The sequence below is a fragment of the Equus przewalskii genome, chromosome 26 (assembly GCF_037783145.1).
Source record: "Equus przewalskii isolate Varuska chromosome 26, EquPr2, whole genome shotgun sequence".
Taxonomy (NCBI): domain Eukaryota; kingdom Metazoa; phylum Chordata; class Mammalia; order Perissodactyla; family Equidae; genus Equus; species Equus przewalskii.
The window spans coordinates 613,908-638,919 of NC_091856.1; the positions used below are offsets into that span (position 1 = coordinate 613,908).

The 25,012-nt window shown below is 43.8% G+C and overlaps 1 protein-coding gene across 42 annotated transcripts in view; it reads left to right on the forward strand.

Annotated features, from left to right (window-relative positions):
• Positions 1-25,012, forward strand: part of UNC13B (unc-13 homolog B) — a 210,584-nt gene that overhangs the window by 142,829 nt on the left and 42,743 nt on the right. For 13 of the 42 annotated variants that reach the window (XR_011533400.1, XR_011533398.1, XR_011533397.1 and 10 more), the window contains exons 1-2: positions 13,326-13,466; positions 13,559-16,071. The exons of 26 other annotated variants lie outside the window; for them this stretch is intronic. Coding sequence is in view for 7 of the 16 variants with exons in the window: in XM_070595570.1 (XP_070451671.1) it covers positions 13,794-16,071 (2,278 nt within the window). In the remaining 9 variants the exon portion in view is untranslated. Of the gene's footprint in view, positions 1-13,325; positions 13,467-13,558; positions 16,072-25,012 lie in introns of those variants that run through there. 3 more of the 42 variants (XM_070595575.1, XM_070595576.1, XM_070595571.1) reach the window with 2 other exon arrangements.

Genomic DNA, 25,012 nt, shown 5'->3' on the forward strand with positions numbered 1-25,012 from the left:
GACACTTGAGATTCATCTGCTGGCTAGTATTTAAAAAACCTTATAGAAACAGGGGACTATGCCAAGAGAATTCTCCAGATTTGAATTTCCCCTGAGCTATATCTCAGAACAAGCCACAAAGAACTAAAGGGGATATTTGATCAATATTAAGCCAATTAAAACATAGTCTCTTTTTAGTACAAGAAATCCACTTCCCTGTGAAATGTCAGATTTTGGATTCCCTTTAGAGAATCCTCAGTGTGTGACCCGTGGCCCCTTAGCTTCCTTGAGGCATAGAGATTGAAGCAGGGCCAGTGCACTTTGTGGGTTAGACTGGGACTCTATAAGCAGATGCTAGTTCAGGACCAGCCTTAGTCCTAAATCTGGGAGCTGTGACTTCTGACCATGTTTATGTGAGAGGGCAGTAGGCATGTAGACTGCTTTGATTGAGTTTTTAATCATTTGGTCCTGGAATGGAAATGGGCCACAACCTTTAGAGGTACAGGCTAGAAATCTAACTGTTTAGCCAGGCAGTCCTGAAGAGTTTATCCTCTCTTTATGTTCAAGTTTTTGGTAATCAGGGATGGTGATTGACCTGATTGTAGGACTGAAATTTGTCAGCAATTTGTGACTTCTTAGGCCTGCCTTGCAGCTTGTCACGTCTGATTTAGGCTGTGTAGCAGCTGTGTCTTAGCAAATCAGTAAAGTCAACACATCTCTGCCAGGCTCATCAGTACCCTAGGGTGGCATGTTCCTGAGGGCAGGAGAATCGCCTCCCATTACCCATTATTTTCTGCTGCATGAAATTTCTGAGTAGTTTATGGAGGGCATAATTCGGTATGGGAAGAAAAAAGACTTTTTCTCTGTCACCAGAATAAACCATTTCCTCATGATACAGATCCCAGCTGTGTGACCACATGTCAGCCTCTTCATGTTGCTTCTGGCTTTACTTAGTGGTAGAGAAGGAAAGGAGTGAGAAGCTTACTCCTCCATAAGTCAGACTTTGGCTCCACCTGTCCTTTGTACCCTGCGTCTGTGACTGTCAACATTGGGCTATAAGGTAGGCACCTGCTGGTCCTGACCCAGCCACTCTCTCACAATGACACCTGAAAAGGTAGGCCAGGGTTGGAGCAGGTACATTCTTTGTTTCTGGACCAGTTGTATCTGGCCCCAGGGAGATCTAGGCTGGTTGTTTGAGAAGGGAGAATTGCAGTTGGTGATCTGCTCCTCCAGTAGCCCTGTGACACCACTCAGATGCTTTATCTGAGGATGAATTTTGTCTGCCAGGTGGTCTTCTGACTAACCCACCCATGTGGTTCCCCTTTAGAGCTCCTGCAGCTCTGAACCTTCCCACACCTCTGCGTGAGTGTCAGTGTCTCATGTCGCATTTCCATCTTGACTCATCTGTCTCTAGGCGAAGATCCCTGCAAAGATTTAAATTGGGAACCAGACCTTGAGAATGTCTGTTCAGAGCATTTCACAGCTTCTGGATAAATGCCTTTTCCTTCTTAACCCAATCTGTTTTTCCAGTTCTGCTCAGCTCACTCTTGAACAGTCCTGCTTTGAGGAAGCTTCTCAACTGAGGTAGATGCTTGTGCTGTTTCTTATCTCTGAAAAGCATCCCCATCCTTTTAGCCTGCCCAGGGTTCTAAGAGCCAGATCCACTGACAGGGGGCTACAGTGTTGCTCACCTAGCTCAGAACACAGAAATTGCATGTCTATCCCAAAAGGCTAGTGCACTGAGAAGGTCTGATTGTCCTTTGGTCTTATGTTGTCTGGCACTGTAGGCCCTGTTGAACAATGGCATCTGCTTTTTTATTAGAGCTCACACTGACTGCTGTTTACCACTTTCCCACTTACTCTCTTTCTTGGTTTTGCTGAAACATAGGAAGGTGGAAAGACACAAATGTAATTTGTGGTCAGAGCCATATGAGCTCTCTTGTGAAGTTTGAAGACTGTAGCTAGAGATAGCAGATTTGTTGTGCCTTGTGTCCTAAACACATCTTCTTCTGTCTGGGAGCCTTTGTTTTTCTGGAAAACCCAAGCTGCTTAGAAGATAGGGTTGAATGTGTTTGGGTAGGCAGATGGACAAGGCAGGTCACATTAGCCTCAGGTGTAGCATCTGAAGCCCTCAGCCAGGTCCTAGAGCCACTGATGGATGAGGCAGAATGGAGCTTCTTTAGGCAGTATCCTAGCTCTGAGGATCTTCCCCAATCTTGAGAGTTTGAGCTTCTCCTCAGTCTAGGAATTCTGGACCCAAACCTGGTAATGACAGTCACTGCTTTATGAGCCACTCTTTTGAGTGGCTGCAGGGTTGGGAAGGGAATTCTGATTTAATCAGTCTTCCCTATATCTCTCTTTCTCCTGGCTGAAATAGGGGAAGTTCCACAGTAAACTGGCTGTGACTTCCACTGAAATTTGACAGTTTTCAAGGCTTTTTTTCCCCCCTGTATTTAGATGTGATTATAGTTGTGCTGTCAGTCTTTATCTCTTCTGTCATCCGGCCAGCTCCCAGCTGGGTTAGGAGGTATTTGCTCTGCTGTTGGTGTTGGCTGCCTAATGAGGTGGATGGTTAAGAAATGGGTTGTTTAGCATCTCTTGGAATCTAAATTTTCTCCCTTGGTTGAGGGGGAAGCAGTGTCATTGGAAGAAGGTAATAAGGAGGCAAATGTTGGCTTTGGAATCAATGCTTTCTCCTCACGATCTTCCATAAGCCAGGGAAATCATTCTTAATTTAAAACCTTGTTTTATCTACCATATAGGACTGCCTGTTCTGCAATGATGGATTCTGGGGTGGCCCCCATAGACTGACTACTTGATTCAACAAGGGCCTTGTATTGTGGAGTGTCATGAGGACTGTTGCAAGGCAACAAAAGTAGCAAGGGGAGAGCCTGGTTTGGGCATGCTGGGTGAATCAAACTTACCCGCCTGCTGTCGGCCTAAGAAAAGGGATCAGGCTCAGAAGAGGTAGAATGGCAATGGCTGCACTGGATTGTTACTGACTGGAGCTCTGTGTCGAGAAGAATTCTGAAGTTCTCTGGGCTCAAATGCTGTTTTTCTTGTTCTGTGGTTGCAGAGTAGAAAAGGGTACCATATATTTCATGTATTTGGCATTTTTTACTCCGTGGCTTCAAGAGTCCCTGGCTTATGTTTGGCATTATGTTGCAACAACCAGCTTGAGTGCTCTTTGAAGATAAGGACGTTTAATTTCCTGATGAGTCCTAACTAGAATTGTTGATTAGGAATTAGGACCATGTGAGAGCCGCCTGACTAGCAAGTCTCCAGGGAGATGGGGCTGCCACTGGCAAAGAAGGACTGGGAAATTTGGGGTCATGAAACCAGGGCTCTGAACCTCAGACATCTTTTGGTCAATCTGGTATCAGTTCAGGCTATTTGGTTCTTAATTCTGGCTTCTGAAACAATCTGTGGTCCTGACTTCTGCAGTAGAGGGTCCATCTCAGCCCAGCCGTCTTCCCCTACTTCTCTCTGATCATTGCCTTGGCATAGCCCAAGGGAGTTCTTGTTTTCCAGTTGGTTCTCTTGCTGTGGCTGTTCAGGAAGCACTGGACTAGGTATCTACTCTGAGAACATGGTGCTATTTGATGTTAACTGCACTTGGGCACTATACTTGTTCTCCAGCTTTGCCAAGTGCAAACAGTAGATTACACACATACAAAAACAAACAAACAAAAAAGCAAGAACCTTGTGGCCGGCCCCATGGCTGAGTGGTTAAGTTCATGTGCTCTGCTTTGGCAGCCCAGGGTTTCACTGGTTTGAATCATGGGCGTAGACCTATCACCATTCATCAAGCCATGCTGAGGCGGGGTCCCATGTGCCACAACTAGAAGGACCCACAACTAAAACATACAATTATGTACTGGGGGGCTTTGGGGAGAAGAAGGAAAAATAAAATTAAAAAAAATGCAAGAACCAACCAACCAACCAAAAAAAAACCTAGAGCTTGTCTGAGTAGAAGGGAACACTCCCTTTGTGTTGTGCTCTGGCAGTTTCTTGTGTTCTGCTTCCCTCTGAGACTGGGAGCTCCTCAAAGTATAGGACTCTGTCTTTTGTCTCTTTATATCCTATAGCCTAGGGATGATAGGTAGATAGGCAGGGGAGAAGAACGAGGGGAAGAAATAGGGGGAAGGGAGAGAGTAGCATCTATATTTAGCGAGACACTCACCAAGGGTGTGTGAGTGAGCTTGCTGGCGAGGTTTGTGTGTGCGTGAGTGTGCTGGGAAAGGGGGTGTGTGCGCCAGGAATTTGTGAGGAGGGCTGGTGCCCTATAGGAGGTTGCAGGCAGGAAGCAGCTGGAGAGGAGGAGGAGCAGCAGCAGCAGGAGCAGTAGCTGCCCTGCTTTCCGTCTCAGTCTCAACGCCTGGAAACGATTGAGTTAGAATTCTACATGCAGTTTCAGTTTGGCTGCTATTGCCTTCAGCAGGCTGGTCGTCAGAATCCCCCCTCAGTAGAGAGGTGTGGACCAGATTGGATTCCTAGATTTGCAGCCAGCGAGACTCCTGCCCAGCCCTTCACTGAGGGGATTTCTCTGCTGGGCATTGTTCCTGTCATCAACTTGGCACCGTGGAGACAGCCAGCTGGGTGCAGCTGAGAATAATAGCTCCTTGGCTGTTTGTTGGTTGGGCAGGCAGCGGTGCTGTGGCTTACAAAGTTCATCCTGTGGCTTCTCCGTCAAACCAAGCCGTGCTTCTGAATGGATTTCCTTTTAAAGACAGCTCTTGCATTCTAAAACTTGAGAGTTTGTGGTTTTAATGTGTGGTTTTTTTTTTTTTTTTTTTTCATTTCCTTAACTCTTATTTTGGTTGCAGCAGCAAGGTAAGTGGTATGGAGAGTATGACTGACTCTGAACGACAGGCAGGGACAAAAGCAAAGCATTTGTGGGTGGAATACAGAGGAGCTACATTAATTACATAACTGTTTTAGCCAACTTGCTGGTGGAGGTCATTATAATGAGTGAAAAATAGCATACTCAGCACTGAGGGTAGAATTTTCACATGCACGTGTCTATATGCTGATAGTCTAACCATCCCTTCCTCCTTAGTGCTCTCCTGTATGTGTATAAGTAAGCCATCCGTTCCTCTGGATGTGTGCATACTTGTATACAGATAATCTGTTTCTCCCTCTTGATGTGTCCATATGTTTATAAATAACTTGTCTGTTCCTCTCCTGTGTATACATAGATATAGACAGTTCATTCATTCATCTTACATGAATTTGTACAAGCCATCTCTTTCTCCAAGTGCATACACACATAAATATAATCTCTCCCTTCATCTCATGCATGTATGCATGTGCTAAGGTAACCTTCCTGTTCTTGTATATGCCTGTGTGTATGCAGAAACCTTTCCATTTTTCTATTGTGTTTGTATGTGCCTACCCTCCTTCTGTCTAATGTATTGCTTCATCCCTCTCACGTGTGCATAAGCCATGTAAACAGAAAAGTCATCTTGAGTTTTCTCTGTCTTCATTGTGTGCACATTTGCATAATGATAATCTGTCCATTTGTGTCATGTATGAATGGTGCGAAGAGCACTAACTTTGTAGACTGAAGACTCGCTTTTAGGTCCCAGCTCTCCTCAGTGACCTTGGTCAAGTCATTTAGCCTCTCCAAGCTTCATTTTTCTCATTTACGAAATCAGAATAATAATCCTTCCCTCCCACCTCACAGGGTTGTTGTGAGGATAGAATACATGTAAACGGTAGAATTCTAAACAAATATAATTTTACTCTTGTTTCATGTCCCTCTAGTGTGAGTTGTATAGGAAGGCGTACTTTTCACCCAGCTGCACTGAATTTATGCTCTTGGAGAGTCTCTCATTCTTCCCTGGGAAGGCATGGCGTCTGTTGAAGTAGCTAGGTTTATCCTGTGGTTTGCCCAGAGTATTGGAAAGAAGCTACATAGAGCTGCAGGTTATCTAGAAAGGGTCAAGTTGAGAGAGAGAAAAGGTACCATCCTCTGCAGGGTGGGGCCTTAATACTTGGTCCTTTGTAGGCTTGAGGAGAGTTAAACTTGTCACAAAATGGAAATATGCTGCTTCCAACTAGGATCAAAGTGAGCAGGTGAAAGAACAGAGCATTTTCCTGCCCCTGAGGTGGCGGCCTGCTCTCTGTAGTGAGCATTTGCTGCTAGGTTTTGAAGGCTCTCCAGAGTCTCCCCCACCCCAACCTTCTAGACCTGCACTGTCCGTTGTGATAGCCACTGGCCATGTGTGGTTGTTGAGTACTTGAAGAATAGCTAGTCTAAATTAAGATGTGCTGTAAATGTAAGATACATACCAGAGTTCAAGGACTCAGTATGAAATATAGAATGCAAATATATGATTAATAATTTTATATTGATTACACGTTGAAATAATATCTTGGATAATGGGTTAAATAAAATATATTAAAATTTATTTCAGTTGTTTATCTTTAATTTTTTTTTTTGAGGACGATTAGCCCTGAGCTAACATCTGCTGCCAATCCTCCTCTCTTTGCTGAGGAAGACTGGCCCTGAGCTAACATCTGTGCCCATCTTCCTCTACTTTATATATGAGTTGCCTGCCACAGCATGGGTTAATAAGTGGTACGTAGGTCCGCACTGGGATCCAAACTGGCGAACCCTGGGCTGCCAAAGCAGAACATGTGAACTTAACCGTTGCACCACCAGGCCAGCCCCTATTTTTACTTTTTTTTATGTGGCTACTAGAAATTTTAAGATTACATATGTGGCTCACATTGAATTTCTGTTGGACAGTGCTGCTCGAGACCCATCATCAGCACAAGGATCAGGGAAGCTCTTCCAGCTGGAAGGCAAATGGAAGCCCCATGATGGCAACTCTGGGGATGACAGCAGCCATGGCAGGGTCTCTTCATATGCTGGAGAGGTACCAGCTGATTGACAATCTGGCAGAGGCTTGTGCTGCCACTGCCCTCTTTATTTGTTTTGAGTGAGTCCCCAGAAATTTCTGAGTAAGTATATTTGGGGAGAGGTTTCCAACTTAGTTCTACAGTGTAAAGGGATTGTAAGCCATGGATCTAGAAGGACACTTAGAACTTGAAGGCAACATGTTATGGAAGCAGGAGGGTACTAGTAATTAGGAGACTTGGATTCTCACTCAGCTCTGCCATCACTCATTTATTCTTTCCATGGCACAAGTTCTCACTGTCTGCCAGGTCATGCACTTGGCAGAGTAATGCCCTGTGCTAGTCACTGGGAATTCAAAAACAAATAAGATACAGCTTCCATTGTAGTGGAGTTCATACCCACTGTGGCTCCTCAAGCAAGAGCCTCCCATTTAGGGATCTGCAAAATAAAACAGATTAACAATAAGGGTGTCCTTCTAGGTCAAGGGTTATAAACTTGGGTAATAGAGCTCTTGGGGAGCCAGAGTAGCTGCCCTGCCTAAAGACTTTCAAATTTGAAATTTAGAAAAACATCATGATAGCCAAACAAAAATACTCTGTAGGCTAGATCACAATGTAGTATGACATTCCAGGTCTTGCTGTTCTCTAAAGGACTCTTCTCACTCTAGCATTTTCTGATTTTGTGTTCTGGATCCTTTTATTCAGTGGCAAGATTTGCTTGTTTGTTTGTTTTGAGCACCGTGCGTGCCAGGCACTGTTCTAGGTGCTGGGGATACAGCAGTGAACACAACAGAGTCCCTGCTCCCATTCTAGGATAGAGAAGTTGGGGAGAGAGACAGATAATAAGCAAAGATCTATCCAATGGTAATAAGTTCTGTGGAGAAACTAGAACAGAGTAAGGGGATAGAGAATATGAATTTTTTTGCAGGGAGGGAGGAGTTATCAGGAGCTAGATTCTTGCCTACGTGAATTCTTCAGTTTACTCACAAGAGCCGTGAGGTAGTAAGGAGAAAACAGCTTGGTGAGTGCTTAAGAAAAAGTTATTCTGATGCTTGTTAAAAATGGTGAGGCGGACTTTATTTAGAAGGACTACTGTACTGGGGTATTGTAATAGGGAGGAGAGATTAAACCCAAATAGAAGCAAAAGTGGACATTTATAACCAAGGAGCAGAGTGAGAGTCAGTGGATGGAAAATTACTAAGAGGAAACATCAGGGGTAAGGGAGAGTGTGGCTAAACTGATTTAATGGGATTTTTGCTAGAGGCAGGCCAGGGTGGGGGGATGAGGAATTTGATCAGATATCAAAGGTGAGGAATTTTCACGAACTAACCTAGCAGGATTCTTGCTAAAACTGAACTAAACAGAGCCCGAGGTCAGTGGCCTAGTCAGAAAGGGACTCAGTGGAGCCCACTCAAGTTTGGTCAAAGGAGTCTTTGTCAAGAGTGTTAGATTCTGGGTGCATATGTGTTGGTTTTACTCTTTGGTGTAATAAACCTTTGTACTGCTGAAGGGGAGCCCTGAGTGGGGCACAGAATCCCCAGCTCTCCTGAATGTCATTCAGTCTTCGTTCAGAAGTCTTGATATGCCAACCCCCTGAAGGCTGCATTTTCCCTCACGCTGCAGTACATTACTTGAGGTTCTGTCTCCCCTCTTGGATACAGTGCTCTTGAGGTTTACTTTCCTTTACGGTGTCCATCTTCTAGCCTATAAATGGGGTTCCTGCTGATGCTGGAGAGGAGGAAGGGCAAATCCTAGGAACTGCAGTACTGGGACCTTGGTGTGCATTTGATCTAAGGCATTCTTTATTCCTTCTGGCTAATCTCACTCTTTATACCTCGTGACCGTGATCATTTTCTCTGACAGAATTCTCTGTAAGCATTGATTCTTTCCCAAAGATTAACCTCCTAAGAATACCCCTACCTGCTGTGGCCCTAGAAACCCATTCCTCCCACCATATTAGCCATACAGCATAATTGGTAAATGGCCCAGGAATGACCTGCCCTCTGTGGGTGGGATGTGGGAGGCTCAGAGCTCCTGACTTTCTGCCTTCTGGCATTGTTTTCACACAAAGTAAGAGGCTGCTTGATATATTTATAGATAGTCCTGGCCTGTTCCCCGAGGTCCCCCAGTTCCTTCCTCCAAGCCAAGATTTGGGTCAGAAGCAATTTTACAAGGAATACTCACATTACTTAAAACATTTATTTGATAAGTCAGAGAGAAGAGTAAAAGAATCAGCCATTTCAGAAAACTGAAGGGTTTTTTCCTCTTGACTTTTTTTGGTAGGCTGATGCGGATGCAGTGTGATTTAAGGGGGTCTACTCTCTGCTGTAGTTCTCAGCTTTCCATCATTGAAGTTTTACTCCTTTTGATTAATTCATTTTATTTTGATATGTTCCCTTGTCAAATGCAGATATCCCTTGAAAGCGCTGCCTTATTTTTTCCAGCCTTAAGCATTCCTTAGGAAAAGATCACAGAAAACTATGGTCATATTTGAGAACATATGTATGAAATCTGGAGAGTTGACTAGAGTGGATAAACCAACAGAATGGGGCAGAGTGACAGCACTGGATACTGTGAAGGAGGCTAGAGGGCTGGGTTTGAGCTGGATGGACCCCAAGGCCGCCTTATCCCATTCTAGCTCGAATATTACTTCTTCTCCATGACCTTCCTTGTCCTGGTTTTGCTGGGCCTCTCAATGCCTTCCCATTTCCTATCCCGGAATTGAATGCTTGCTTTTTATTACAACTTCTATTATAACATGTATCACCTTATTTTGTGATTGTCTATATGCCTATCTCCCTCTTCAAACCTTAATATATTAGAGAGCAAGAACTGTGTCTTATATCTCTGGCATATAGCTTAGTGCCTGGCACATAGGTTGAATTGATTTAGTGATCAAACTGTCCTTGTCACATTTTGGTCCCTGTTATTTCATTCCTGTGGACAGTAGTAGCAAAGACAGGCTGGGGAAGGAGGTGGCCTTGAATGGGGCCTCTTGGCTCTGAGGGTTGCCTTTCAGCACATTATGGGTTCTAAGCAAAGTGACTGGTTGATCATCTTGGCATCCCATTGCACTCTGTCCCCTGCTTCAAAACCTAAATATCTTCCAGGGGCAGTGGCTGGCAATTCAGAAGAAGTTTTGGAAGGTTTTGTTTGTTTGTATAATATGGAAGCAAACATCTTTGTTTGGGGCTGGGAGAAGTTGCTATGGCACCTCTAGTTGGAAATTTCCTATTTGTCAGTCATGTAGGAAACCAGGCAGCTCTGCCTTCAGTCCTTGAGGAGGCCCTAGGAAAGGGCTCTGAACACGGTGGCTGTGCCATTTGCCCCAGTGTGGCTGGCCAGCAGTGGCATAGGCACTGCACTCTAGGAGGAGATACCTGGCAAGGCTGTCCAGGAAGTTAGGCTAAGATTAACTGGAGTATTGATCTGAGGGACAGAAGCAGATAGGCCGAAAGTTAACCTGGCCTGTACTGAAGCAATAGCAGGAGAAGTCAGCTTCATTTTTGTTCCTGAAAAAATGGCCTCATCTGGACCAAACTGGGGCTGGCCTTGGAGGACCTGGCAATGAGTTCTGGGCCTCACCGGCATTAGAAAGGAAAAGCTTTGCCTTCTGTAGCTATTTGCTCTGTCCTCATGCTTTCAGGCTGCCTGAAGGAGGATAGCGAGCCTCCTGTCACCTGAATGAAATGTTGGGGACTGAATGTTTTGCTCCTCCCTTTTCTTACCTTAAAAAGAAAACTTGTGGAAGAAAGCAGGACCAATAAAGAATGACGCCCTATGGGGCTGGCCCCGTGGCCGAGTGGTTAAGTTCGCGTGCTCTGCTGCGAGCGGCCCAGTGTTTCGTTGGTTTGAATCCTGGGCGCGGACATGGCACTGCTCGTTGGACCACGCTGAGGCAGCGTCCCACATGCCACAACTAAAAGGACCCACAACGAATAATACACAACTATGTACTGGGGGGCTTTGGGGAGAAAAAGGAAAAAAAAATAAAATCTTTAAAAAAAAAAAAAAAAACAATGACAACCTAATGGTGGGATTCCAGGTACTGCTACAGACCGTTAGAAGAGACTGGGAAAGGCAGGGGTCTGTGGCTAGGATAGAAGTCATGGTTCACTCAAGTCGTACCATTTAGGTGATTGCGTGCTTGGCTTAGATATTGGTTTCTTTGTCTCAGGGACTTGCCATCTCCCTAATAACAACAACACTGTGATACTTCACAGTTTACTAATTGTCAGTCTCTCATTTTAGCTTTATAAATTTGTCTATCTTCCCCACTTTACAGATGAGGAAACTAAGGCACAGAGAAGTCAAGTGTTTAATCCAAGGTCACTGGCGAAGCAAGACCCAAATTTAAGTCTCCTGATTCTCAGTCTAGTAGCACTTGCTCCTGGCTTCAAGTGGTCATACGCAGAGCTTCCATCTTGGTTTAGTAAGCAATCTTTCCTCTTTGAGGCAAACTTGAAAGGCTGATTGCCATCTCCAGTCCTTGTTGGATCAGGAACGTTGTTCAAAGCTAATACTAGGTGCCAAGACCAAATCAGGGATACGTAGACTTTGCACAGTTGGAGAAAAAAGAAAGGGATGGCTTTGGAAGTATAGATTTTGCACTTGTGGGAGGAGAGAAGGAAGAATTTGATGAGTCCCAAAACTGGGGGCTTTGCTACCTAGGCAAAAAGCCCAAGTCCCAGGAGTTCTGGTGGTATACATAGGGCATCCTCTGTCTCTCTCACACGGACTGCAGTGAGTGGGCCAAATTAGGGGTGTGGCTGATCCTGGCCCCTTGAGATACTGGAGTAAAGCAGTAATGGTTAAAAAGCAGTAATTGGGGGGCTGGCCCCATGGCCGAGTGGTTAAGTTCACGCGCTCCGCTGCAGGCGGCCCAGTGTTTCGTTAGTTCGAATCCTGGGCGCGGACATGGCACTGCTCATCAGACCACGTTGAGGCAGCGTCCCACATGCCACAACTAGAAGAACCGAAGAATACACAACTATGTACTGGGGGGCTTTGGGGAGAAAAAGGAAAAAAATAAAATCTTAAAAAAAAAAAAAAAAAAACAGTAATTGGGCCTCTTCAGTGTCTCACAGGATAGATAGTATTCTTAGATGGGAAATTCCTAGATGAAGTAGAGTTTTTAGGTGAGCTAGAGAGAAGAAGGGAGGAAATGAAATGGGAGTTAATCTAGTTCTGTCTCTTGGTTCTTGGCCTGATTATTTCCAGTAAAAGGGGTCAGTTTCATCTTTGTCGTAAGTCTCGTGACTCATCCTTCTGGTTGTTCTTGGTCTGGGGAACACAGTGCTTTTGACTGTCAGGCCCACAGACTGTAGATGGTGGCCTTTCCTGAAAATGAATTGCTGTGAGAGTGGTCACTGGTGTTCTTCACAGGCAGTTTTCCCCTTTTAGGGTTAACTTGAGCACTGAGAAAAGGAAAAGAGGTAGATGTTTAGGAGATTTAGAAATACAGATCAAATCTAGAAAATGAGGAAACCATCCCTGGTTGAAGAACATGAAGGGTAGGATGTCTCCCACCAGCCGATTTTACCACCCCTCCCAACCCCCACCTCCCGGGTGATATTGGCAGTCCCATGCATTCCTGGGCTCCCTGATTTCCCTTTTGTACTTTCTACTCTGCTCTTTCCCTACACTCTGCATGTTCCCAGCAAAAAGGGAATGGATGCCCACCCTACATAAGGTAATAGTCTTTCTCTGCTTTTGTAGTGCAGTCACTGGTAGCTTAGGATGTAGGAGCAAGACTGGTGGCAAGTCTGTCTTCACTTTTTTGGAGAACAGCAAAGAACCCCAGAGCCCTCTGTGAAGTAACCAACTCCCTGCCTGTCGCATGCATCCTTCTCTCCAGGCCTGTCAGAGGGCTAGAGCAGCCCTCTGTTACTCCAGCCGTGGATGGTGCTGGGAAATCAGCCCCTGCCCTGAAGGCGGTGTTGGACCAAGAGAGCCAAATCTGCTTGTTGATTAGGGTGTGCCAAGTCCTTAGGGACTATTAAGTGGAGTCCGGCACTCCAGGCTGCATCTGAACTCCTTTATCCCCAGCTGTGAGCCTATCATATGTGTGCTGTTGGCCACCTGCCCCTCTAGATCCAGACATGTTAAATGCCACTTTGAGTTCTGGATGGTGCCTATGTCCATACTGTGCCGCCTTAGTCTAGAATTTGATGTAGAAGACATTTTTTGTTCGCCAGGTTTGAAACACTTGCCATGGTCCTTTCTCCAAGTGAAGGGTTGCTATCACTAAACAAGGGAAGACACTTTGTGCTACAAGGACAGGCGGGAGTGAACCTTTGAGTAACTGAGTATTTGCCAGAACAACAAACTGGGCGAAAAAAAGAAACATTCCGTGTCTTGTCTTGCACTGTGTATGTGATTTGAGCTTTGGTGGTTAAGCATCTGTTTGTTCATCCCTGAGCCAGACACTGAGCTCACACCCACCTACTTCCCAGAGTTTGTCTCAATCTTGTTGCCTTTAGGTACCTTCCCAGAACACAAGGACTTGATTTGATTTTACATCGATACTCTGATGGGAAACCAAGGAGAGAGAACTGACTGCCTATAGCCTTAAAGGCCAGCGTTGGGAGACAGGTCAGCGTTGGTTCCTATAGTCTTAGAAGGTAGTGTTCTTATTCCTGCTTGACAGCTTGATTCAGATTAAAAGTATCCTTCTGGTTTCTGACCTGAATGTCGTATTTTCCTTTTTCACTAGCTGCAGGATAAGAGTCAAGCCAGGATCCAGGGGCATGTGCCAGGTTTGGAGACCACACATGGGACCATACCAGGCAGCACTGTGGGGTAAACCCAAGGCATCAGCCAGCAACAATTGCTAGAAATAGACTGAAAAGATCAGGACAGGGTCTTGCCTTCTAAGACAATCTGTATTAACTATCCTGACCAGAAATAAGAGGAAGAAGCAGAGAATCCCTCAGACCTCGAGGGACAAAATGAAGCGATTGTTGCAAGAGTCAGAGGAAGAAATCATGGTCACCTTGGGACCCTCCTCCAGGCTTTCCCCGGATAAGGCTAAGGCAGAGACTGTGTGTGGCATCAAGAGCAAGTCCTCAGGCCCTGCTGGATCCTCACTAGAGGGCAGTTCCGTGCCCCCTCACTGTGGATCAGTAGCCTCTGCCACTAGTGGGGATAGAGACGGGGGCCTAGCCCAGCATTGCAGCTTTGGGCAGCAGGCCAGCATCCAGCCGCTTCTGGGCTCCACTGCCTGTGTTTCAGAGTCTGGCTCTGAGGACCTCTCATCTGCTAGCATTACCACAAGCTGTCAAGAGCGCTCAGAGAGGAATCAAGCTACTCCCTTTTTGTCCAGAGGCCCTGGGCAAGGCTGCAGCCGTGAGCAGCGAGAACCTTTGGGAGATGTAGTAGACTATATTATCAGAGAGCTGCAAGGCATCAGCCGTCTCCAAACTGAGATTGCCGAGCTGCAGCAGCACTTGAGCCAAGTCCGGGGTTCAGTGGATGAAGTCTCTAGCTGTGTAGACTCAGTTCTCAGTGAAATAGAAGGCTTACAGGTGGGCAGCAGCTCCCTGGCCAAGGTGTGTGTGGGTGGAAAGGCCCAGGAACCCCATGTGGACCGACCCAGTGAGGAAGCCATTCTGTATCTGTATGGACTTCCTGAGCAAGATGGGGAGAATACCATGGAGCTGGTACACAGCTTCCTGGCCAAGCACCTCTGTGTTAATGGCGTTCAGTGCAACAGGTACATCAGAGAGGCTTACAGGGCAGGCAAAGCCCCAGCCCCCAGGCCTACTGTTGTGAAGCTTGCCCATCTAGAGCATAGAGACTTCATCTTGCAGAAATCCATCCTTTTGCAGAGTTTAGGCATCCGGATTGCCACCAGAGAAGAACCAAGCTGGCCACAGTGCTGTAAGAATTCCCAAAAGGAGTCTCTGTCATTTTTGCAACAACTTCAGGATCATAATTCAAATACTTTAAACCTACATGAACCAGTGCTTCAGATGGAAACAGGAGTCATGGGACCCAAAACAGGAGCATATCACATGAGAGCTCAGAATCAACATAGAGAATCCCAGAACCTTGAGCAGCAAGGCCTTTGCTTCCCACCCAAGAACAATTTAGCAAAGCCAAGTGATGTGTCTCAGCCAGGGGACGAAGTAAAAGGAACACCAGAAGCATCCCGAGTCATCAGTGGTGGCCCTAGTGAACTGACAGGGAGAGAAGCTTCTCTGTCTCCTCTCCCTCAATTTGAGGAAGCTTCCCTAGTGTTAATCTCAAAAGAGGAGGATTCTGGGAAATCCCAGGTTTTCAAACAATGCAGGCAAGGACTTGAAGCATATGAAGTAACAAAAAGAGAAAACTGCAGCGATAAGAGTAAGGCCAGCAGCTACCTGTCGCTGTCTGAGTTGATGAACACAGAGGACAAGCTCCTGGCCTGTGAAGCTGGGCTTGATATTCTGAGCTCAAAGCAGTTAGAGGACCTCTTGACAGACAAGTCCGGAAGGTTTGCAGCTCTGAGCTGTGGCAGCGTGATGGAGGAAATGATCATAGGGCCTGAGACTTTCCGTGACATGGTTCATATTGACTTGAATGAAGAGGAGGAATGTGCTGCTCAGGTCCTTAAAAATGTCTTTGAAAAGTCCTCTTGTGGTCTGAGTGGCTCACAGGAGCATGAAGACGTAGAAATTAAATTTTATACCAGTAAACTGGGCCGAGCAATTCACCACTTTCGTTCAGCTCTACAGGGAGTGTTTCAGAAGCCGGAGAACAGTGGATCGATCAGTCCTGAGGACCTGCAAGGCAATGAGAGTGGATCCCAGACAGAGAACAGTGACAGACTTCTTGTGACAGTGAGTTCAGGAGGTGCCCAGGATTTCTCAGTGGAGAGCCCTGAAAGTCAGGGGAGTGAGAGTTTGCTCAGTGTAGTCTCTGGTGGAATGGGGCTCTCTGCACAGGGAGACCAAAACTCTCAGGATCCCAGCAACTTCTCTCTGGCTTCTAACAACCTGCCTCTTGCATATTCATTGCCAGGTGTTGCTCTGGCTCCATGTCTGGGAAGTGAAACTTGTTCCAGGCCTGAATCTCCCAAGCAGAGCAGACTAAGCCTAGAGCAAGTGTGTGCAGAGACTATCTACCTCAACAAGTGCATCTACAATTTTAAAAATGTTCTAAGAGAGAAAAGACTGAGGCAGAGAAAACTTTTGCATGAGCTAGTACAGAAGGCAAACCATCTCTCAGTAGAAGACATGTACCCAGGTATTCTGAGTCTCTATTTAATGGGGTCATAGCTGACTGGGTATGGCCTCCATCAGGCCAGCATGAGGCCCAGCTTGGTGGTGAATTTCACAAGGCAATGGGGAGGTGCACAGCTTGAGTCAGTCCAAATTACATGCATACAGTCATGCATCACTTAACAGCAGGGACATGTTCTGAGAAATGCATTGTTAGGCAATTTCGTCGTTGCGTGAACATCATAGTGTACGTACACAGACCTAAATGGTACAGCCTACTAACGTCTAGGCTATGTGGTACTAATCTTATGGGACCACTGTCGTGTATGTGGTCCATCTTTGAAACGTCATCATGTGGTACATGACTGTACAGATTTTAAGCTAGTCCTGTGGGAATTGGAGTGAAAGGGGATTCTAAAGCAACAGGAAAGGAATTCCTGTCCCTAGGGAGCTTCCAATCTATTGAGGGGAGGTTTAGAAAGTACATTTTCATATAAGAGGGGGAAACATCTGGGCAGAAGTAATTTACAGCTGCAGGACTTTTAGGATATTCTAGTGTAAAGTAGGTGTGGGATAGGAGGCAGGAATGGGGGATGAGGCATATTGCTCACAGACACTAGAGGGGTTGGTGTAATCCTATGTTACATTTTAAAATTATTCTCCATGGGATTCTTGCTGAGATAAGATTGCCATTTCCCTGGCAGCTGGTGAGGCTTTTCCAGCTCACAGGCCACTGTGGGAGTTTCCCTTACCCCAACTTGTCTTCTTAGTACTGGACTTGACAACATGGAACCTTATTTCCGACTTGGAGCTCTCCAGGAACTGCTTATATTGCTGGCCCTGTCCAGTAGCCTGACTCTGCCCTCCACACAGCATATTCCCTTTCTTCCATCTCCATCTAAAAGCTGCTCACGTAAGACCTGGAGAATGGAATGGTTTTTGACTACAAGAAATGGGAGAAATTTTTTCTAGGTAGCATGGAGATATGTAGTTTTAAAATTACATCTCCCACTCTATCCACAAACATATGCTATATTCATCCAGTTTTAAATGTGAATGGAGTTGTCCTCTTATGCATATAACCTGATTAATCTTTCTAAGGCAAAATTAAAATTATGAAACATATTGTGTTGGCAAAGGTGTGAGGGAACAGGCGCCTGTGCATTGCTGGTGGGATGGGAGTGTAAATTAGTATAACCTCTAAGAAAGGCAAGTGGCAAAATTGATCAGAATCATGTATTCTCTTTGAGCGCCAACACCGCTTCCAGGAATACACCCTGCAGGTATATTTTCACGTGTGGAGGCGACATATGTTCAAGGCTATTTTTGAAGTATTATTTTTAATAGCAAAGATTGAAAACAATCTAAATGTTCATTAAGAAAGACTGGTTAAATAATTTACTAGCACATTTGAACAATGGAATACATACCATGTAGCTATAAAAAGAATTAGGTAGCTCTTTACTGAAATGGAAGGATATCTAAGATATATTGACACAAGAAAAATACAAGGTGCAGAACAGTATGGGTAAGACGCGTACATCTGTATAAAAAGGAGAGAGAAAGAATACACACACAAACCCATAGTGTCTGTGTATGTGTAGAATATCTAACAAAGATACCTAAGAAACTGATGCATGATTGCCTATGGGGAAAGGTATTAGGTGAAAAACTAATGGGATGAGAAGATTTTCACTATATGCCTTTTATACTTTTTAGAATTTGAGTAACATGAATGTAATACCAAGTCATAAAATTAAATTTAAAAAGTGAAAAATTAAAATCATGTCACACTCCTTCCAAATATCCCTAGAGCTAATTACTCCTTATAGCTTATCAAAAAAAGTCTAAATTCCTTCACTTGGCATTCAAGGCCACTACAACTGGTCTCTGGTTTACATCTCCAGGCTTATCTCCCATTGTCCACTATACTCCACCCAAAAAGAAACTTTACTGCCTCGCAAATTTGCCTTATACTTTCCATTCTTGGCCTCTTCACGTACACGTGCTTCTTTCTAGCCTAAGGTGCTGTGTTCACCACATAAGCCTAGCAAACTTGACTCAGTTCTTCAACATATGGCCAAAACATCAGCTCCTCCAGGAAGCCACCTATAATTCCTCAGCTGTAAGGGATTTCTCTCTCCTCTTAACTTTGCAGCCCTTTTTCCTTCTCGGTGGACATTTAGAAATTATTACATTACAGCAACAATAGAAACAGCAAATATCAAAGTAGTACTTCCTTACTAACTCCTTAAACCTTGGTGGGAGTTGATGTTAGCGTGAGCACCCAGGACCCTTGGGCCCAACTCTTCAGCTTGCAGAGTTCCCCTTCTGGGCTGACATCCTGCTAGGCAATGCAGGAAATTGTACCTGCGGTAAGCAGGTGGTGGCTGCAGCAGTGAGAATGAGGAGGAGGAGGTTTTCTGAAACACCAGTAAGAAAGCAAGCCAAAGTTCTGAGTCCTAGCCAGGATCCAGTCTGGTCTGGGCTGCAGAGGGAATGGTGGAGGGGCTGCCAAGCAGTAGAGTGGCAGCATCCCTTCTGTGCTGGGTCCGGGCCTCATTCCAGCACCATCCATGGAGCAGGAGGAATAGAGCAAGGTAAGCACATAGGCCAGCCCCACACCAACAAATTCTTGTTACAAAGTCCACAAGAGCAGTCATCCTCACCTGGTAAACTGATTAAGTATATCAGTGGCTGCTACCACCACGTGACATTTGAGAAATCGGCTTTCTTCACTGCTCTGCTTGGGACATTTTAGGGCTGAAGCTTACTAATAGTAGCTTACCATTAATTCGAGTTACTTTTCATCTTTTTCCTTCTTTTTGTGGGGGGTTATGTACAAGGCACTGTTTTAGGTACCCTCACATGCATTACGTAAAAATTCAATTCTTTCATTTCTACCACTCCACCAAGATAGCTTTGGGTCAAGGCCTCAGATGACCACCATATTGCCAAACTCTTGGTCCATTTTTAGTCTTCCTCTTAATCAGTTAGCAACTTGACATAATTGATTACTTCCTTCTTTTTATTATAACAGCTTTATTGAGTTATAATTTACATACCATAAAATTCACCCTTAAAATCCCCTAAAAAATGTACAACTGAGTGGTTTTTACCATATTCACAGAGTTATGTAACCATCAATTCCACAATATTTCCATCACCCCAAAAAGAAACCCCTTATCTATTAGTGGTCACTCTGCAGTCCCCTCTGCCCCCAGCCTCTGGCAACCACTAATCTACTTTCTGTTTCTATAGATTTTCCTATTCTGCTCATTGCATATAATTAGATTCATATAATATGTGGCCTCTGTGACTGGCTTCTTCCACTTAGCATAATGTTTTCAAGATTCACCCATATTGTAACTTTTATCACTTCTTCATTTCTTTTTATTGCTGAATGATACTCCATTATATGGATATTCCACATTTTGTTTATCTGTCAATTATTGGACATTTGGGGTTTTTTTAAACCACTTTTTGGCTTGTGAATAACATTGCTATGAACATTCGTGTACAAGTTTTTGTGCAGACATGTTTTCAGTTCTCTTGGGTGGTATACCTAGAATTGGAATTGCTGGGTCATATGGTAACTCTGTGTTTAACGTTTTTGAGAAACTACCAGACAGTTTTCCAATGTGGTTGCACCATTTTACGTTCCCACCAGCAACATATGAGAGTTCTAATTTCTCCACATCCTTGCCAACACTTGTTAATATCTGTTTTTTTTATTATAGCCATCCTAGTGGGTGTGAGTGGTATCTTATTGTGGTATTATTGATTTGCATTTCCCTAATGGCTAATAATGTAGAGTATCTTTTCTGCTGCTTATCAGCCATTTTTATATCTTCTTTGGGGAAATATCTATTCAAATCCTTTGCCTATTTTTAAATTGAGTTATTTGTCCTTTTGTTGTTGAGTTGTAGGAATTCTTTCTTTATGTATTCTGGATATGTGTCCCTTATCAGATATATTATGATTTGTAAATATTTTTCCCCAATCTGTGGGTTGTCTTTTCACTCTCTTGGTGATGTCTTCTGCAGCATAAACATTTTATTCTTTAAAAATTTGTTATTGTGGTAAAATATACGCAACATAAAATTTATCATTTTAACCATTTTGAGTTCATTCACATTGTTATACAACCATCACTACCATCTAATCTTCAGAATTTTTTCATTTCTCCCACCTGAAATTTTAGGGGCTGGCCCAGTGGCACAGCGGTTAAGTGCGCATGTTCCACTTCGGCGGCCCGAGGTTCACCAGTTTGGATCCCGGGTGCGGATATGGCGCTGCTTGGCAAGCCATGCTGTGGTAGGCGTCCCACATATAAAGTGGAAGAAGATGGGCACGGATGTTAGCTCAGGGCCAGTCCTCCTCAGAAAAAAGAGGAGGATTGGCAGCAGTTAGCTCAGGGCTAATCTTCCTCAAAAAAAAAAAAAAGAAAGAAACTGTATTCATTAAACTAACTCCCCATTCTCCCCTCTCCCCAGCCACTGGCAACCACCATTCTACTTTCTATCTCTATAAATTAAACTGCTCTAGGTACCTCATATAAGTGGTATCACACAATATTTGTTATTCTGTGACTGCCTTATTTTACTTAGCATAATGTCTTCAAGGTTCATTCAAGTCGAAGTATTTGTCAAAATTTCCCTCTGTTTTAAGGCTGAATGGTATTCCATTGTATGTATATACCACATTTTGTTTATCCATTCACCCATTAATGGACACTAGGGTTTCTTCCACCCTTTGGCTATTGTGAATAATGTTGTTATGAACAGGGGTGTACAAATATCTTACGCTTTTCATTTCTTTTGGGTATGTTCCCACAAGTGGAATTGCTGGATCATATGGTAATTCTCATTTTTTTGAGGAATTGCCATATTGTTTTCCGCAGTGGCTGCACCGTTTTACATTCCCACCAACAGTGTACAAAGGTTCCAGTTTCTCTACATCCTTGCCAACACTGGTTACTTCCTGTTTTGTTTTGGTTTGTTTTGTTTCTTGTTTTGTTTGTTTTCTTCCTGTTTTTTTGGTGATAGCTGTCAGGCATGAAGTAGAGTGCAAAAGTTTTAAATTTTGATGAAGTTCAGTGTATCTATTTTTTGTTGTGTTGATTGTGCTTTCGGTTTCATCACTGAGAAACCATTGTCTAATTCAAGGCCACAAAGATTTACCCCTATGATTTTTCCCTAAATGACATTTAAATTAAATGACATTTCTAACTGACGTTTAGGTCTGTGATCCATTTTGAGTTAATTTTTGTATGTGGTGTGAGATAGGGGTCCAGCTTCATTCTTGTGCATGTGGATATCTAGTTATTCCAGCACCATTTGCTGAAAAAGAATATTCGTGTTTTTTTTGAGGAAGATTAGCCCTGAGCTAACATCTGCTGCCAATCCTCCTCTTTTTGCTGAGGAAGACTGGCCCTGAGCTAACATCCGTGTCCGTCTTCCTCTACTTTATATGTGGGATGCCTACCACAGCATGGCTTGCCAAGCGGTGCCATGTCCACACCCGGGATCCGAAACGGCGAACCCTGGGCCGCCAAAGTGGAATGTGCGCACTCAACCACTGTGCCACCGGGCCGGCCCCAAGAATATTCTTTCTCCATTGAATGGTCTTAGCACCCTTGTCAAAAATCAACTGACTATAAATGTGAGAGTTTATTTCTTGACTCCCAATTCTATTCCATTGATGTTCAGTTTATCCTTGTGCTTCAATTCCTTCTTTTTGAAACACTGTCTTCACTTGGCTTCAATAACACCTCTTTGTCTTGGTTCTCCCCCAGTATCATTGGCCATTCCTTCTCAGTCATTTTTGCTGGTCCTTCCTCATCTTCCCAACCTTTTAGCATCCCAGGATTCAATCCTAACTTGTTTTTATTCATACTCACTTCCTAGGTAATGTCTTTCAATCTCATGAGTTTCATAAGCATTCCCAGATATATAGCTCCAGCCCAGAAATCTTACATAAACACCAGCCTCCACTTCTACTTAACATCCCCATTTGGATGTAAGTAGACATCTCAGATTTGACATATCCAAAACCACTTTCCTGATCTTGCTCCCTAAGCCCCTGCCAAACCCCCTGCTTTTCCTATAGTCTTTCTCACCAGTAATTGGCATCTCTATGCTTGCAGCTTCTCAGGCCCAAATGCATAGAGCTGTTCTTGACTTCTCCTTTTCTCTCTCAAGTTGTATTCAGTCAATTAGTAAATTCCTCCTGCTCTACCTTTAGAAAATATCCTGAATCTTACCACTATCTCTGCCTCCACCACTATCATTCTTTTCTAAGCCTCTGTTTTCTCCTGTCTAGGTGATTGCAGTAGTCTGACTGGTCTCCCTTGCTTCTGCCCTTGTCCCTCTCCAGTCTCTTCTCCCCACAGCAATCAGAGTAGTCCTTATAAACGAGTCAGATCACATCTCTTCTCTGCGCAGTCTTCCAGCGATACACTGCCTCGCTCCGCGGGAGAGCCGAAGTGTTTATAATGGCCTGGAGCACTCCTTTTGAACTGGTACTCTGATCTCAAACTTGCTCTTCCTCCACACCACTTATGCTCTCCCCTCAGACTTTGCACTTGCTGTATGTTCTGACTGGAATGCTTTTTTCCTAGAACTCTGAATAGCTTCTTTACTCATTTCCTTCAGGTCTATACTTTGATGTCATTTTATCAATGAGGCCTCACTTACTACCTTTTATAAAGTTTTAACAGCAACTGTAACATCACCACAGGAAACATTATCTTTTCCCCTTACCTGAATTTTTCCGTAGAGTCCCTATCACACGTGATGTAGTATATATAGTTCCAGATACTGGAACCAGGATGCCGGTTGTGAATTTTGGCTTTGCCACTTGCTGAGACTTTAGGCAAATTTCTTCACTTCTCTGATCTTCAGTTTAGTCAATAAAAAAATGGAGATAATAACAGTATTTACCCAGCAAAGTTGAGAAATAAATGAGCTTACTCAAATAAAATTCCAGATACATAAAGTGTTTGCTTAATGTTAGCTACTGGCATCATGTTCATCATCATCAACTGTTAGCTCCTCGCACTGGAATAGAAGCTTCTCCAGATCAGGGAGTTTGTTTCATTCCCTGCTGCATCACCAGCATGGAGAACAGTACCTAGTATGCACAACAATAAGTATTTGTTGAAGAAATCCTCGCAGTAACCCTGGGAGGTAGCTGTTCTTAGCCACTTTTTACAGATAGGAGATGCAGGCCCGGATAAAGTGAACACCCCAAGTCTTTGACTCCCAAATACCATGGAGTTAAGATTGTTTTAACAGCGAAGAAGAATGTCACTTCCTCATAAAATGGAGTATTTGGAAGAGTGAGATCATTCTTAGGGGTCTGATTTTTCTGCAAAGCAGGTATTCTACCGACATATATATCACTTAAACTGAAAACTAAATCTGAGTGGAAAAATCCTAAGGCATTTTAGGAAATTAGGAAGCACAAAAAGTTTGATTCTTACAAGAAAAGGTTTTTGGTTTTTTTTTTACTTTTTATTGAGATTATGATAGTTTACAACCCTGTGAAATTTCAATTGTACATTAATATTTGTCAGTTGTTTTGTAGGTGCACCACTTCACCCTTTGTCACCATCCTCCCCCCCCTTTTCTCCTGGTAACAACTAATCTGTTCTCTTTGTCCACGTGTTTAATTTCCACATATGAGTGGAGTCATACAGAGGTTGTCTTTCTCTATCTGGCTTATTTCACTTAAATAATACCCTCAAGGTCCCTCCATGTTGTTGTGAATGGGATGATTTTATCCTTTTTTATGGCTGAGTAGTATTCCATTGTGTATATATACCATATCTTCTTTATTCAGTCATTCGTTGATGGACACTTAGGTTGCTTCCATGTCTTGGCTTTTGTAAATAATGCTGCAATGAACATAGGGGTGCATGGGTCTTTTGAATTGCTAATTTAAAGTTCTTTGGATAGATACCCAGTAGTGGGATGGCTGGGTCATATGGTATTTGTATTTTTAATTTTTTGAGAAATCTCCATTCTGTTTTCCATAGTGGCTGCACCAGTTTGCATTCCCACCAACAGTGTATGAGGGTTCCTTTTTCTCCACCACCTCTCCAACATTTGGTATTTTTTGTTTTGGTTATTTTAGCCATTCTAATGGGTGTGAGGTGATATCTTAGTGTAGTTTTGATTTGTATTTCCCTGATGATCAGTGATGATGAGCATCAAGAAAAGGTTTTTTGATGTTTGTCCAACAGGTGGGACAAACTGAAGAGCCAATATAGTGGCCTTGGGGTCTGGAAAATGGTATAAGCTGTTGACTAAGACAGACCTACCTTTTACTACATACCAATACTAGGAGATGTGCTAAGGCTCAGGCTACAAAGGTTAAATAGTGTATATGTACTTCTTGCTCTCAAGAAGTTCACAGTGTGTAAAGGGAGACGTTTATACAGACAATTACAGTGAGACGATACTGGCAACACACCATCGTAGAAGTGCACACATAGATGTGTGAGTGCCATAGGCATGTGGTGGAGAGGCACTCATTCTGCTTTTGAGAGGACAGCAGAAAGTTTCATGAGATACGAGAGGCTAGATCACAGAAAGCCTTGACAGCCTTGTCAACAGATTGGGTTTTATTCTTTAGGCAGTATGGGGACTTCTGGAAGAACAGAAGGACACATTCAAAGCAATTTTGATATGATGTGTACAATGTATTTAAGATAGTGGAGGAGTGAAACCTGTCTAATTTGAGTCACAGGTCACTTAAAGTCTTCCTTGCCTAATTTTCCTTTTCAAATGGAACAGAGTGCCCTAGGGGAGGTGAGGGATAGATGTAGAAGAGCTATATTCCCATTCCAGGAGGTGTCTTTTTCATCTCACTCACCTTCCTGTAGCTGCACTGTTTTGGAGGATTCCTGTTCCTGAGTTCATTCTTCTGTCAGGTGAAGTAAAGAAATAGCTTGAAAAATT